The sequence below is a fragment of the Nerophis lumbriciformis genome, linkage group LG30 (genome assembly GCF_033978685.3).
Source record: "Nerophis lumbriciformis linkage group LG30, RoL_Nlum_v2.1, whole genome shotgun sequence".
NCBI classification, from domain to species: Eukaryota; Metazoa; Chordata; class Actinopteri; order Syngnathiformes; family Syngnathidae; genus Nerophis; species Nerophis lumbriciformis.
Genome location: NC_084577.2, coordinates 9,821,238 through 9,836,038, shown reverse-complemented (window position 1 = coordinate 9,836,038; position 14,801 = coordinate 9,821,238). Strand labels below are relative to the sequence as shown.

At 40.6% G+C, this 14,801-nt stretch overlaps 1 protein-coding gene across 5 annotated transcripts in view; it reads left to right on the top strand.

The window, feature by feature from the left end:
- Positions 1–13,669, top strand: part of nlrx1 (NLR family member X1) — a 48,446-nt gene extending 34,777 nt beyond the window's left edge. For 3 of the 5 annotated variants that reach the window (XM_061925517.1, XM_061925518.1, XM_061925519.1), the window contains 4 exons: positions 484–570; positions 2,541–2,792; positions 5,159–5,369; positions 12,820–13,665. In XM_061925517.1, coding sequence (XP_061781501.1) covers positions 484–570; positions 2,541–2,792; positions 5,159–5,369; positions 12,820–12,957 — 688 coding nt within the window. In that variant the 3' untranslated portion in view covers positions 12,958–13,665. Of the gene's footprint in view, positions 1–483; positions 571–2,540; positions 2,793–5,158; positions 5,370–12,819 lie in introns of all 5 variants that reach the window. The other 2 variants (XM_061925515.1, XM_061925516.1) reach the window with 2 other exon arrangements.
- The last annotated feature ends 1,132 nt before the right edge of the window (positions 13,670–14,801 follow it).

The following is a 14,801-nucleotide window of genomic DNA, read 5'->3' as shown; positions in this document are numbered from 1 at the left end:
TTCCCTGTGTCTGGATTATTGACAATATACACTGGCGCCTCCCAGAGCTCTAAATGCTAAAAAATGGTTCAGATGTTTAAATCGCAATACTATATCGCTCAGAAAATATGGTTCATATTATATTTATGTGCTGCATTTTCCACAACATAAGAAAACAGCACAGTTTGGAACATTGGAGCATATCATGCAAAAAACCCATTTAAATAGGTCGGTCTGCACCAATTTTTCACTTGCAATTGCGCTTGTAGTCTTAGTTGATCAACTGCAACATACCCACTCACAGTACTCAGAATGTTTTATTTTCTGCACACTATTTAGCACTTGTTATTTGGATTTTAGTAAATCAGGCCCACAGTTTACTAAAGTGCTATATATTGAGCACTATCAAGGTTGCTACTTGACCTGTCATTACCCTCGCAGTACTTTTGCATGTGTTTGCAGTGTGTTGTGATTGGTTCCTCTGCCTGTCTCTGTTGTGCTCAGTCTGCAGTACAATAGCCTTGGTCCTGACTCCTGCATCTTCCTGAGAGACCTGCTACTAGACCCCAAATGTTCTATTAGAGCTCTACAGTAAGACAGCACTTTAATTATTTTATTTGTTTCTAAAGTCAATATGTCAAGTCTCTGATACTGACTGTTACTGAAAATGGGGTGAAGACATACTGTATGAATTCATCCTTAGGCTCAGAGTCAAACCTTTTCAGACCCCAGGATAGCATATTAAATCATTTTATGTTTGCATGTTTGCTTTTCTAAATAAGGGTTTTTGTCTTACTGTTTTCATTTTTCTCCAACAACAGCATTTTCTCAACACGGTATTTAGACTTGAAGTTGTACTACTGTGTTTTGTTTTATAGTTTTTATATACCAGGTTAAAATTGTTCAACTTTGCCTATCCCTGCCAGTATAAACAAGCCAAAGTTTGCAGTTGGAAGCAGTACCAGGAGTTATTAAAACCTGTAGTGGTACTAGTTAATTGGCTTTGACAGCCTAATTTCGTAGTTTTCCTAATTTCTGTATATAAAGACATTGAAGCTTCGTGATTCTTGCAATTATAATTGACTCATGGTCATCAGCTGTGTTTGCTAACCACAGCGCGATAATGCATTGCAACCATGATGTCTCTATTACCGGCATGTCACACAAGTTTTAATTGAGTATGTACGCTTTTAGATAGGATCAGAGGGGTTAATTGTTTTTCCTGATATCTGATCCAGTAAATTGGGTCATTACCTGACTGATAACGATCCTGAGTATCGAATCAGATAATCCCTGTTTAAAATCAGGCTGACTTGTAGGTTACAGTGCATCCGGAAAGTATTCACAGCGCTTCACCTTTTCCCCATACTGTAATGTTACAGCTTTTTTCCAAAATAGAATAAATTAATTTTTGTCCTCTGAATTCTACAGACAATACCCCATAAGGGCACTGGGAAAATGGTTTTATTTTCTAATTTTGTAAATGTATTAAAAATAAGAAAATAATAATTCACATATTCACAGTCTTTGCTGAGTACTTTGTTGATGCACCTTTGGCAGAAATTACAACCTCAAGTCATTTTGAATACAGTGCCACAAGCTTGGCACATCTATCTTTGGGCAATTCCGCTCATTCCTTTTTGCAACACCTCTCAAGCTCGATCAGGTTGGAAGAAGAGCGTTGGTTTTCGTCCAGAATGTCTCTGTACATTACTTCATTCATCTTTCCCTCTATCCTGACTAGTCTTCCAGTTCCTGCCGCTAAATAACATCCCCACAGCACGATGCTGCCACCACCATGCTTCACTGTTGGGATGGTATTGGCCTGATGATGAGCGGTGCCTGGTTTCCTGCAAATATGATGCCTGGCATTCACGTTTCTTATGGTCTCATGGTCTCAAAGAGTTCAATCTTTGTCTCATTAGACCAGAGAATTTTGTTTGTCATGGTCTGAGAGTCTTTCAGGTGCATTTTGGCAAACTTTTTACTTAGAAATGGCTTCAGTCTGGCTTTGGTGGATTGCTGTAGAGATGGTTGTCCTTTTGGAAGGTTCTACTCTCTCCACAGAGGAATGCTGTGGTTCAGACAGTTGGGTTTGAGTTCACATCCTTAACTAGACTAAGATGAATGCAGCAATTTACAGAGACATCTTGGATGAAAACCAACGCTTTCCATCCAACCTGATGGAGCTTGAGAGGTGCTGCAAAGAGGAATGGGCAAAACTGCCTAAAGATAGGTGGGCCAAGCTTATGGCATCAAACTCAAGAAGACTTGCGGCTGTAATTGCTGCCAAAGGTGCATCAAAAGTAATAAGTATTAATAATGAATTAAATTTATATAGCACTTTTCTATCAACTAGATACTTGAGCAAAGGCTGTGAATACTTATGTGGATGCAATTTTTTATTTTTGATAAATTTGCAAAAATAACAAACGTTTCACATTGTCATGTGAGGAAAAAGTGAAGCGCTGTGAATACTTTCCAGATGCACTGTAAGTATCTATCAGGGTACGTAAATCAAATACCAGAAATGTCTCACTATGTGTGTGTGTGTCACTCAGACTGTGCGACAACCCTCTGCTGGAGTCTGGAGCCTGCACCCTTCTTCAGGCCCTTCCAGAGAACCAGTCCTTGAGGAATCTGTCCCTGATGCACACAGGACTCGGGGACCGAGGGGCCCTTGAGCTGGCTGAGAGGCTTCAGCAGCACACTGGACTCCAGGAGCTCAACGTCGCCTATAACAACATCGGCGATAATGTTGCTCTAACCCTGGTGGACGCCTGCAGGGAACATCCCAACATTCACACTTTGCAGTAAGTACAAACATGTTCAACTCTGCTATTCAATATAATCAATCGTCACATTTTTGCAATACTTTTTGAAAAGATGATACAGTGAAACCCGTTTATTTGTGCCCTTATATTCATCTGTTGCAGTGGTTCTCAAACCTTTTCACCAAGTACCACCTCCGAAAACACTTGGCTCTCCATCTACCACCATAATGACCAACATTAGAATACAGTAGTGTAGTAGGCATAAAAACAAGGCAGAGGTTTTATTTAACAAGTATATTTAATATTTTTGTTCCCTGTAACATTACACACAGTTTGAACAGTAACAGTTTGTTTGAATATTTAATTAAGTGATTCTTTGGCGGATCACTAGACCACTCTTCTATCACATTCATATTACTAAAAAGTGCTCGCTTAAGCTGACATACATGGCCAACCACTTTTGTCGAGATAACATTTGGGTATTTATATAAAACAAATTGGTCCATTTATGTTTGTGGTATAGTCATCATTAGGCTAAAGTTAAATAAAGTGCCTCAGACCCTTTGAAAGAAGGGGCGGAAGAATGGGAAGAGCAACAGGAAAACAATCACAACTTTGCTTCAAAGCTTCAGTCTTGGACCTGAGGTCTTCTTTCCTGGTAGAATTCATTACCGCTCTTCTATCCCCTTTTCCACAACTGCTGTCTGTGGCTTCTCAATGATTCATACGGTAGATAGAGCTCAGTGGCTCACACAACGAACAGCAACACAACTACCGTCTAGTTACACAGCATTAAAACATGCCCACAGTGACTTTCTATTCAGTGCAAAGTAAGTTTCAAAACAAAACAATTAAAGTTTTAACCTGGATTATACCACGGAAACTAACGAAATACACATTTTCTTTTTAGATTGTTGGCCTCTGGGAAACAGATCGTACAAAAACATGGAGAACACAGTCAAAGCTTTGGTTTTTGGTTATGTTGACTAAACTACCGCTTATGTTGAAGTGAGTTAGCCAATCCGAGGGATGTTAACTTAAACTGGTTCCACCGTACATGTATTTCAATCAGGTATTGGAGCCTTGATTGCCAATAACCAATATTGATTCGATACAATATCAGCACAAATCATAATTATTTTTAATTATTTTGTAGTGTGGCATGTTAGAAAATGCTTGATTAAACAAAATGACTCAAACAAAGAAACAGTGATATGTATGAAAACATAAACCTTTTATCATTAATCCTCTGGAACAGACTTTTGCTGTCTTTAAGTTGAAGTTGAGTGGCAATTGTTTTGTTTTTTTGGCAACACCTAGTAGCCACGATAACTCATTACGTTGCGCTCATGACAGTCAGTTGAATGATGCGTACATGTTTGCTACTGGATATTTTCTAATACGCTTCTGCCTTGGAGACTTTGTATCTGAGAGTAATATGCAACTATAATTATTTGATACTTGTTTATATTGACAAATGTCATGTTTTAGACTGCAATATTGTGAATTGATTTACTTGCTTCCAGGTTTGTGTGCTTAGCTGTTGTGTAGCTGCACGTACCTCATAGCCTATAGCAGGGATTTCCTAAGCTGCGGTAAGTGTGTACGTGTGCTTTATCTATTGGTACGCAGAAGAATCACTTGATTAAAGTACAGTGTTTTATTTTCCTATATTCAAACACAGTGTTTCTGTTCAAACTGTCTGTAGCGTTATAGTGGCTGAAAATATTATACATACATGTTAAATAAAACCTCTGCCTTGTTTTTAATGAATACATATGCCTACTACACTATGTGATATTAATGTTGGTCATTATGGTAATACTTAGAAAGCCAAGTGTTTTCTGAGGTGGTACCGTGTGAAAAAGGTTTGAGAACTGCTGGCCTTTAGCATACCATGTTTACCTTTTGAAATGACTTCACTAAAATACAAGAAAAGACCAACCTTGTGTGCTTTTTGGAGGACATATACTGGAGCTGTTAACTGGCTGCTGAGCTCTGCAAAAGTAAACATACGCTGCAGGACTGCTTGCATTGAGCGCTTATACCAGCCACTTTAGATGCTAGCAAATATATTCCCAGACCTATTTTTTTGCTGCTATCGGACAGATATTTGATGTCATTATCAGACTAAGACACCCTTAATAATATTACAATCTTAAAATATCTTATGCATTTCAACTCTATTTTTTACCAACCCGCAGTTTTCAATAAACCAAGAAAACACATTAAATGTGATATTACCAACATATGTTTTATTAATCTATCTACATTTTGTAAATTAATGTGATCCATAAATGGGTTTTACTAACTTTGAGTGCAACTATTAATATTTCATCTTATTTTGACAAGTAACAAATAACTGTTGGTTTTTTGTTTTCATTAAAACTCACAACTTTGTGTAGTTTGTACCTGAACCCTCTGAGTGATGTTGGAAAGCAGTCCCTGTATGTCCGGGGCGTTCCCAAGTCTCACAGCGGCAGTGGCCGCAGAGTCAAAGTCCTGGCCTCAGTCACGGAGGGTTCAGACCTCTCTGAGAACTGGCACCCCATTCTCAGTGTGATTCGTGAGAATGCATCATCTTGGGACAGGGAGCGTCTCCAACAGCAGCTTAAGGTAAACCTAATCAAATTTACAGTATGTACAGTATGTCTGCCTTAAATGAATGGTGGATTTGTTTTTTGTGTGACAGATTTGGAGTTGCATTATTAGATGTGGCTATTTTGTCAAAGTAGTTTAACCGCTACTACAGGATGTTACTGTCCAGCGGGACACTGGTTAACCTTTAATTTAATCATATTTATGAAACTTGTTTTTCCATTGGCGATATTATCAATGAACTAAAAAAAAGCAATAAAAGTGGCAGTTTTTGTAATGTGAAAAATTGTCAGCTTGGGTGTTTTGAAGACGGAATAATACACAATAATGCATTTATTAGTAATGCTCTTTACATTTTAGAGAAATCTCAAAATGCTGCAATATTTACAAGATGACTAACAGACAGGGTGCCTTAAAAAGAGATAAAAACAACAAGAAATTTTACATTGTAAAAATGTTCTGTGCTGATACTTTCACAGTAACACTTACAATAATCTACCGTACTGTGAAATATCTTTACAGTAATTTATTGTAACTGCAGAGCTGTAATGTTACAGTTAATTACAATAAAGTTACAAGTATATGCCATAGCTTCACAGTTGTAATTGCATAGCTAATTTCAATAAAATTACAACTATATGCTGTAACTTCACAACTGTAATCTTATTGTTAATTACTCTCTCATTTTAACAGCATACTGCCAACTACTGTAAAAGAGTGTACAAAGTAGTCTACAGAACCCGGCCCTTAAAGGGGAACTACACTTTTTTTGGAATTTTGCCTATTGTTCACAACCATTATGAGAGACAAGAACACACATGCAAGTCTATATATAATGTAGTAACAGACACTATATATACCGTTTGGTCATTTTAATCATTGCCGCAACTAGTTCTTCAGCGCATTTATTTCTGTTTCCATAGCAGCACACATCTGATTTCTGGCAACAATGGTGTGTTACTACTTCCGGAAAGAAGGCATGTGTGTTTTCTAATCATGTCAGACTTGGTAACAAATAATGAAGACGACTATTTTTGGACAAATGAGGATTCACAACCTTATCTTTTTTAATATTTTGAATATACGGAGGACGAACTGCTGCTTCTAAAAGCCAGCACAAAGGAAGGGTGAGACTTGGAGCAGAGGGAAGCCAAGAGAGTGAGGTGGAAGTCACTCAAAGCTGCAAAAAGTGGAATTTGAAGCCATGCTATTTTGACATAAATGGAGTGCTTACCCAAAAATTTACCAGCTGGACCAAACAAACAACTGTCCATCGAGTGAGTCACACTTTATAATGTTAATGATACACACAGCACGCTGTGTACAAACATTGCTAGCCACCAGAATGAGACGATTTTTACATGTTAGAATGAAAAAAAAAAATATTTTGTCTTCTTGATTGTGAACGATAGGCAAAATAACAAAAAATGTGCAGTTCCCCTTTAAGTGACAAATAAGTTTGAATTTACAGTCAATTGTGATATTATCGAAGACAATTGATTACAGTATTTTTTTGTGAAAAAGTACCTTTAAAGGGGCCTTATTCATGCAAAACCAACTTTACTTACCCATTGCTTGTATTCCGACACGTGACTTCTTCCCGAAAGTGAAAACCAGTGGTGGTCAACCAAGCTAAGATGGCTGTTGTACAGCAAGCAACACGTGAACTGAGTATAAAAGAGGCTTAAATCTTCCTGCAAAAAGCAAATACGAGCAAAAATGCAAACTATGTAATAGAATCTATTCCTATACTTTATTAAAAAAAGATTTATCGAGTGATATCGCTTTTCCAGACCTATTGAACTATTGTGCTCCAAATGCCATTCTACACAACAAAACAGATGGAAACTTGGAAAAGCATGGAGTTCTACAACTTCTTTGTGTGTGACCAGGTCAAGGGACTTGTTATCAAGACTTTCCTGGATAAATATGTATAATTTTTGCTCAGATAAGGTTGCATTTCGCGATTGAACTTTGCGTCTACTGGCATGTTTGTTGCGCGCCATTTACGAGTAGCCTGTTTTTCCATGTCTTTATCAAAATATAACTATAGATGTCAACTCTGTGTATGTGCTGAAAGCTTCATTTACGATTTCTGCTTTTGGCAAAAACTTAACTCTTTTAGGTTTTGCTCAATTTGCTTTCTTTTAGATTTGCCAAGTTTGTGCATTTTGAAACACTTACATGTAACATGTATTTAATACGAATAATATCAAGCTAATACTTAAATGGAAAATAATAAACGTTAAAAGTATATCAAACAAACCTTTAATGAAGTGATCACTGCAAACTCATGCATTATTTGACTTAGTTCCCTTTGACTGGAGTGTGAGTGCATGCTTTTCCGTCGTTGTTTCGTAAAATCTTGCACTCTTCCGCCTTTTTGATTACCTCCCGAGGAGCACTGAAGAAACGTTTATCCTTTTCGCGATTTGAACAATTTGTACAGCCGAAAACAACACAAGCATAGGGCATTTTTTCTTTGAGAAAGGTTGAATGGCGTCTAGTACCAATTGAGGACAGAGCGAGCTTGACCACCACGCAAATTTAATGAGCGGCACGTGAGCCGGAGCTGACGTCAGTAAAATATAAGCGATAGGTACCTGCATTTGGGTTCTGCATAAGTCCCGAAAACATTGTCTGCGGATTATTCAGTTAGGGTATAAATCTAGCCAGACTGCCTTGTGCGCATCTGTAGTTTAAAGGACAAAATGCCCAAGAAGAACGAAAATGTTGTTATTGGTTGTATTACACACGCAGGACACTATTCAAACCTCCAGTCTCATCTGAAGAAGTAAGAAGTGCCTGCCTAACTTTTTTGTTTCACGGCAATGTACCTTCAACTGTAAAGAAGTCTCTTCGAGTGTGTGACAAGAAGAGTCCCAGCTTCTTCACCCACAAACTTTCACAAAAAGATGGATTTTGTGATAAACTGATTTTAATGATGGGCTCAGTGACTACTATGTATGGCAATGGAGGAGACAATGAAACGGTAGGTAATAATAGTAGGTTAGAAATGTGTGAATGCTTTGTGAGCAATGTTAGCTCAAGTTGTTGTGTAGCTATATTAGCCTTCTACTGTAAGACAATTGCGTCACCGTCCTCCGGCATAATAAAGAATAATTTTCTTAAAAGTACTTTTAATTGGATCAGTGTCTACTGTGTTTGGCAATGGACAACTAAGTTATATAATCTGTTGTTCGTTAGCGAAGTAGCTCATACATTTGCTGATAGCCTTTAGCCTCTATTGTTAACAACTCGAAGCAGCTGTGCAGCGGAGCTATTTACATGATATAGAATAAAAAATCCTTGTATTGCCAATATACACATGTATACATCCAGGATCTAGCATTAGAAAGTTAGACTTGGTTGAAGTTTAACCTTAGCCAGTCTATGGGTCCAAATCTGTACGTCAGTTGCGTTTCTTTCCTCGCTTTCGTCCGCCCACATTTCCTCCTTCCTTAACGCCGACAACAAAACACGATCCCGCTTTATCATCTGGGATGTTGTGTTGTGGTGAAAGTCACCGATGTCCAAAGTGCACAAATAAAAGCAAGAAAGCTAAAAAAAAACTACAAAAAAAGCTGACAGGCAGGGGCTCATCGACGTGAGGGGGCGTGGTGAGGAAAGGTTCATTTGCATCTAACAACTCTGCCTCTCAAAACGAACTGTTTTGAAATGGAGACAAAAAGTATCTTTAAAAATAGAAGAAAATGATACAGGGCCACATAAAATGTCCTAAAAGGCCTTTTTGAGTAAAAACCTTTTAGACTTTTTAAAAATAGTTTTAGAGGAATCGATAAATGTGGTACAGTGTAAGCACCTCCCTGAGCTGCTGACTTACTGTGGTGGAGAAGTTTGCATATCCCAATGATCCTAGGAGCTATGTTGTCCAGGGCTTCTATGCCCCTGGTAGGGTCTCCCATGACAAACAGGTCCTAGGTGAGGGACCAGACAAAGAGCAGCTCAAAGACTTCTATGAATACAAAAAAATTAAGGACCAAGGTTTCCTTCGCCCGAACGTGGGTCATTGAGGCCCCCTTCTGGAGCCAGGCCTGAAGGTGGGGCTGGACTCTCTTCCACTCTGACGTTGCAAGCAGTGAGAGGCAATGGGCATGGGTGGCAGCCCCGCGGTTCAAAGCCTGCACGTTGGAGTTCAACCAGGTAGACGAAAGGGGAGCTTGCCTCCGCCTTCGGGTGTGAGGACGGGTCCTCAGTTCAGAGTAGGGCTGGGCGATATATCGATACACGCGACATATCGCGGGTTTGTCTCTGTGCGATATAGAAAATGACTATATCGTGATATTCGAGTATACGTTCTCACGCAGTTGCTTTTAGCTGCTGGCATTACACTACAGGCTCTCCTCGCTCTTTCCTGTGTCTGATGCGAGTGCACCTTCTTACATACGTCACATACGTATACACCCTCGCGCAGCAAAGAGGTAGCAGCATGGGTAACGTTAGCTGTGATGCTAGCGGAGTGGTGCGAGCGGTAATACGAGAGAAAGAAGGTGCGAATCTGGTAACAAATGAAGGAAGAACTAATTCCCCCAAAAAACAGCAGGGGGTCCATCGTCTGGCGATGGTTTGGCTTCAAGTGGGAATATGTCGAACAGACAACCGTAATTTGTTAAGTGTCGGGCGAAAGCGTTGCTATAAAAAGTAGCATTACTGCTAATATGTAGCATCATTTGAAAAGTCACCCGCTCGAGAATGAACAGTGCTTACTCCGCATGTCAACATCTCCGTTCGGTGCCACACAAAATGCCGAGGCAACCATTTCCACATCAACACCGTATGAAAAAAAAACGACAAAAGGACATAACGTCCGCCGGAACATACCACATAGCGAAGGACGTACACAATTTGATTTCCTATTATGCAGCTCATTTTTATTTGACACTTATTGAAATATATTGTGTGACATCATGCACAAAAGTGCATTTTATTTGTTTTAAACTATTGTAGTGGCATTCTGTACAAAAAGTGCACTTTAATTTTAGTGTTGTTTTGATTTGTCATCTTGAGGACATCATGCACAAAAGTTCTAAAAGCTTGTTTTAAAATGTCTCTGACAATCTTGCACGTTCTGTTTAGAAATGACATGAATGTATGTGCCACTGCTTAATAACTGTTTAATAAATACAGTTTTGGTAAATTGACTTAGTTGTGATTTCCATCTCTGCATGAAAGTTTAAAATGAGCATATATTAATGCAGTATGAACAATAATGTTTTAATGTAGACACATAGAATAATCATACTGGTGTAATTATATGCATCAAGTGTTCATTCAAGGCTAAGGCAAAATATCGCGATATATATCGTGTATCGCGATATGGCCTAAAAATATCGAGATATTAAAAAAAGGCCATATCGCCCTACCCTAATTCAGAGTACCCGCCCTTTTTGGAGTGCCTCAAGGGAGTACTGCAGAGTGCTCCCTATGGTGATTCCCTTGTTCTACTGGGGGACTTCAACGCTCACGTTGGCAAAGACAGTGAGACCTGGAAAGGTGTGATTGGGAGAAAAGGCTGCCCTGATCTGAACCAAAGTGGTGTTTTGTTATTAAACTTTTGTGCCCGTCACATATTGTCCATAACAAACACCATGTTCAAACATAAAAGTGTCCATATGTGCACTTGGCACCAGGACACCGTATGCTGCAGTTTGATGATCGACTTTGTGGTTGTATCATCTGATTTGTGGTCTCATGTTTTGGACACACGGGTGGAGAGAGCGGCGGAGCTTTCAACTGATCACCACCTTGTGATGAGTCCGCTCCGATAGTGGGGGAGGATGCCGAACAGACTTGGCAGGCCCAAACGTATAGTGAGTGTCTGCTGGGAACATCTGGCAGTGTCCCGTCAGAGAGAGTTTCAATTCCCACCTTTAGAGGAACTTCGAAACATATTACTAGGGAGGCGCTGGATATTGAGTTTGAGGCAGCCGATCAGAGCTGTGGCCGCAAGGTGGTCGGTGGCGGATACCCAGAACCCGCTGGTGGACACCAACGTGAGGGATGCCGTCAAGCTGAAGAAGGAGTCCTATCAGGTCCTTTTGGCTAATGGTACTCAGCGGCAGCGTACAGGTACCGACAGTGTGTGCGGTTTTGGCAGTTGCAGAAGCAAAACTTGGACATAGGACGAGTTCAGAGAAGCCACGGAGAACGACTTCCGGACGGCTTCAAAGCAATTCTGGACCACCATCCGCCGCCTCAGGAAGGGGAAGCAGTGCACTGTCAACACCGTGTATAGTAGGGGCAGTGTGCTGCTGATGTTGACTGGGGATGTTGTGGATCGGTGGAAGGAATACTTCGAAGACCTCCTCAATTCCACACACACGTCTTCCAATAATGAAGCAATGCCTGGGTACTCCGCGTTGGACTCTCCTCTGGGGCTGAGGTTGCTGAGGTAGCTAAGAAGCTCCTCGGTGGCAGGGCCCCAGGGGTGAATGAGATTCGCCCGGAGTTGCTTAAGGCTCTGAGGTCTTGTTCACAAGTGAGGGAAGAGTGGATCGTGACATCGACAGGCGGATCAGTGCAGCGTCTGCAGTGATGCGGCCCCTGTATCGGTCAGACGTGGTAAAGAAGGAGCTAAGCCGAAAGGCAAAGCTCTCAATTTACCGTTCGGTCTGCGTCCCCATCCTCACCTATGATCATGAGCTGTGGGTTTGACCGAAAGGACAAGATCACGGGTACAAGTGGCCAAAATTAGTTTCCTCCGTCGGGTGGCGGGGCTCTCCCTTAGCGATAGTGTGAGAAGCTCTGTCATTCGGGAGGAGCTCAAAGTAAAGCCGCTGCTTCTCTATATCGAGAGGAGCCAGATGAGGAGGTTCAGGCATCTGGTCAGAATGCCCCCCGAACGTGTTTAGGGCGCATCCGACCGGTAGGAGACCACATGGAACACCCAGGATACAGTGGAGAGACTATGTCTCCCAGCTGGCCTGGGAACGCCTCGGGATCTCTCGGGAAGAGCTGGACAAAGGAGCTGGGGAGAGGGAAGTCTGGGCTTCCCTGTTTAGGCTGCTGCCCATGCAACCCTACTTCGGATAAGCGGAAGAAGATGGATGGATGGAATAATGTAGTTTATTTAATAGAGAATTTTTGTGTTGAACAACCTGTAATTCCAGGAAAAAGAGAACATTTTGAGCTAAATGTTTTGTTGTTTGAATCTAAATAATATTGTGGTATTTTGGGGCTATTGTTGTGCAGTTATCCTGAATGTTTTCAAGTTGGAATGGTTTGAATCAGTTGTTCAATGTGGAAAAATTAAGTTCCTTTCCCAATGTCTGGACTGGGAATCCCAGGAAAATCTGCAATTTTAGAAATGTGTACCGGAAATGTAAAATATGTTGTTGTCTATGTACTGTTTTAACAATTTAATTGCCGTAGCATGACATTTGGATTTTGGGTTGGGTTGTTGTTTAAGGCAATTTGGTGTGTCTTAATCATACGTTCTCCTGTGCAGGTGTTCCTCAGGGATCTAGAGTGGGGACGTCAGCAGCAGCGGAGCCTCTGGAAAAAGTTACACTTCCGCAGGGTGGAGAAGGGCGTCCGGCAGACCCTACAGATGCTGGAGAAGGACACCCTACCACCATCCGTGTGATCCCTGAAAGCAAGAAATTACTGGGCGACAAATTTGTGTTTGCATGCGAGTGTGTGTGATTAAATCAGTTTCTAGTTCAAAGGGGCTAAAGCAATCTGTAATTTATAAATTAATTGACAAATGAATTGTCACAATGGTAAAGGACTATGAACTTCACCACTTGCTGTGGTGGGGTTAACGAACGTAACTGTGTGTACATGCATGTGTTGCCCAGACAAGTGCACTTATTTGGAATTTTGCTTATCATTCACAATTCCTATGTGAGACAAGAACACATATGTTTTGTGTTCCTTTAAGGCTTTATGGGCGAGAGAGATAAATCCCATTGGCTGCAGTGTTAGCCGTGTATTACAAATTAGAATGCATGAAAAAGAGACAAATGTCTCACATTGGGATTGTGAATGATGGGTAAAATGTCCCCCAAAAAAAGTACAGTTCACCTTTAAGTGTTATACTGTACCAGGATATATGACAGATCCACTGAAAATTTTAAAATAACATGTTTTTACTAAATAAGGCACCCAGAATATACTGTACATGAATAAATGCTTTTGGACTTCACAAAATGTGAACTTTGGGCCAGTATTTCTTTTTAGGAATTGTCTGACTGGGGTTGTGATGATTGTTCCCTCATTATATCAGCTGTATATTGTATTACTTTCCGTAGGACCTCAATATGTTTGTAATAAATCAACACGGCAAAAAGGTGACAAAACAGTACGAAACACGTCCCACATATCCCTTTGTCCCTCTTTATTTCACAGGCTCGGCTGCTTTGTAAGCAAACCCATTCTCTGTTTTGTATCAAAGCCTCGTCTTCTCAGAGCTGCTAGGATTACCGTAGGCCAGGTCTATTCAACTGGCGGACCAGGACAAATCCTGCCCGCTAATGACAACATACCGGCCCCCAACTTCAGTTCAAAACTTGGGAGACAAAACATTTTTGCAGCAAATTCCTAATTCCTTCTGTATAGAGAAACTTGGACCACTGTTAACAGATTTGTAGATCCTTGCATTGACATTATAACCTTGCTGGCAAACAAAACATTTGGATCCAAACTTGTGATTTACATTCTTCAAAGCACCCCTTAGATCTTCTCCTTGGCAGTTACACTTTTTTTTCACCATGTGATTTAAGTAATTAAGTACTGCTGTTGCTTGTTTGCTTCAGATGCAGTCAGTAGTTTTTTTACATCTACTACTTTCTTTTTCATCATTTTGGCTATTCAACTTATGGCCTGCGATTTCGTTCAAAAAACGTACACATTTTTGCGGCAGATTCTTAAAAACACTATAGAGTGCTAGCACAGAGATGATCTTTGACTAGCTTTTTGGTCCTTTAAAAACAGCAGCACGTTCCAGTAACTGACAAAATAAATACACCAAAATCAAATGTCTACTGTAGAAGACAATGGTTCTCTGAAATACAAAATAATCAATCAATCAATGTTTATTTATATAGCCCTAAATCACAAGTGTCTCAAAGGGCTGTGCAAGCCACAACGAAATCCTAGTTACAGAGCCCACAAAAGGGCAAGGAAAAACTCACCTCAGTGGGACGTCGATGTGAATGACTATGAGAAACCTTGGAGAGGACTGCATATGTGGGTAGCCCCCCCCCCCCCAGGGGAGACTGAATGCAATGGATGTCGAGTGGGTCTGACATAATATTGTGAGAGTCTAGTCCATAGTGGATCCAACATAATAGTGAGAGTCCAGTCCATAGTGGGTCAGCAGGAAACCATCTCGAGCGGAGACGGGTCAGCAGCGCAGAGATGTTCCCAACCGATGCACAGGCGAGCGGTCCAGCCAGCACTTCATCCATGGCCACCGGACCTGTGTGT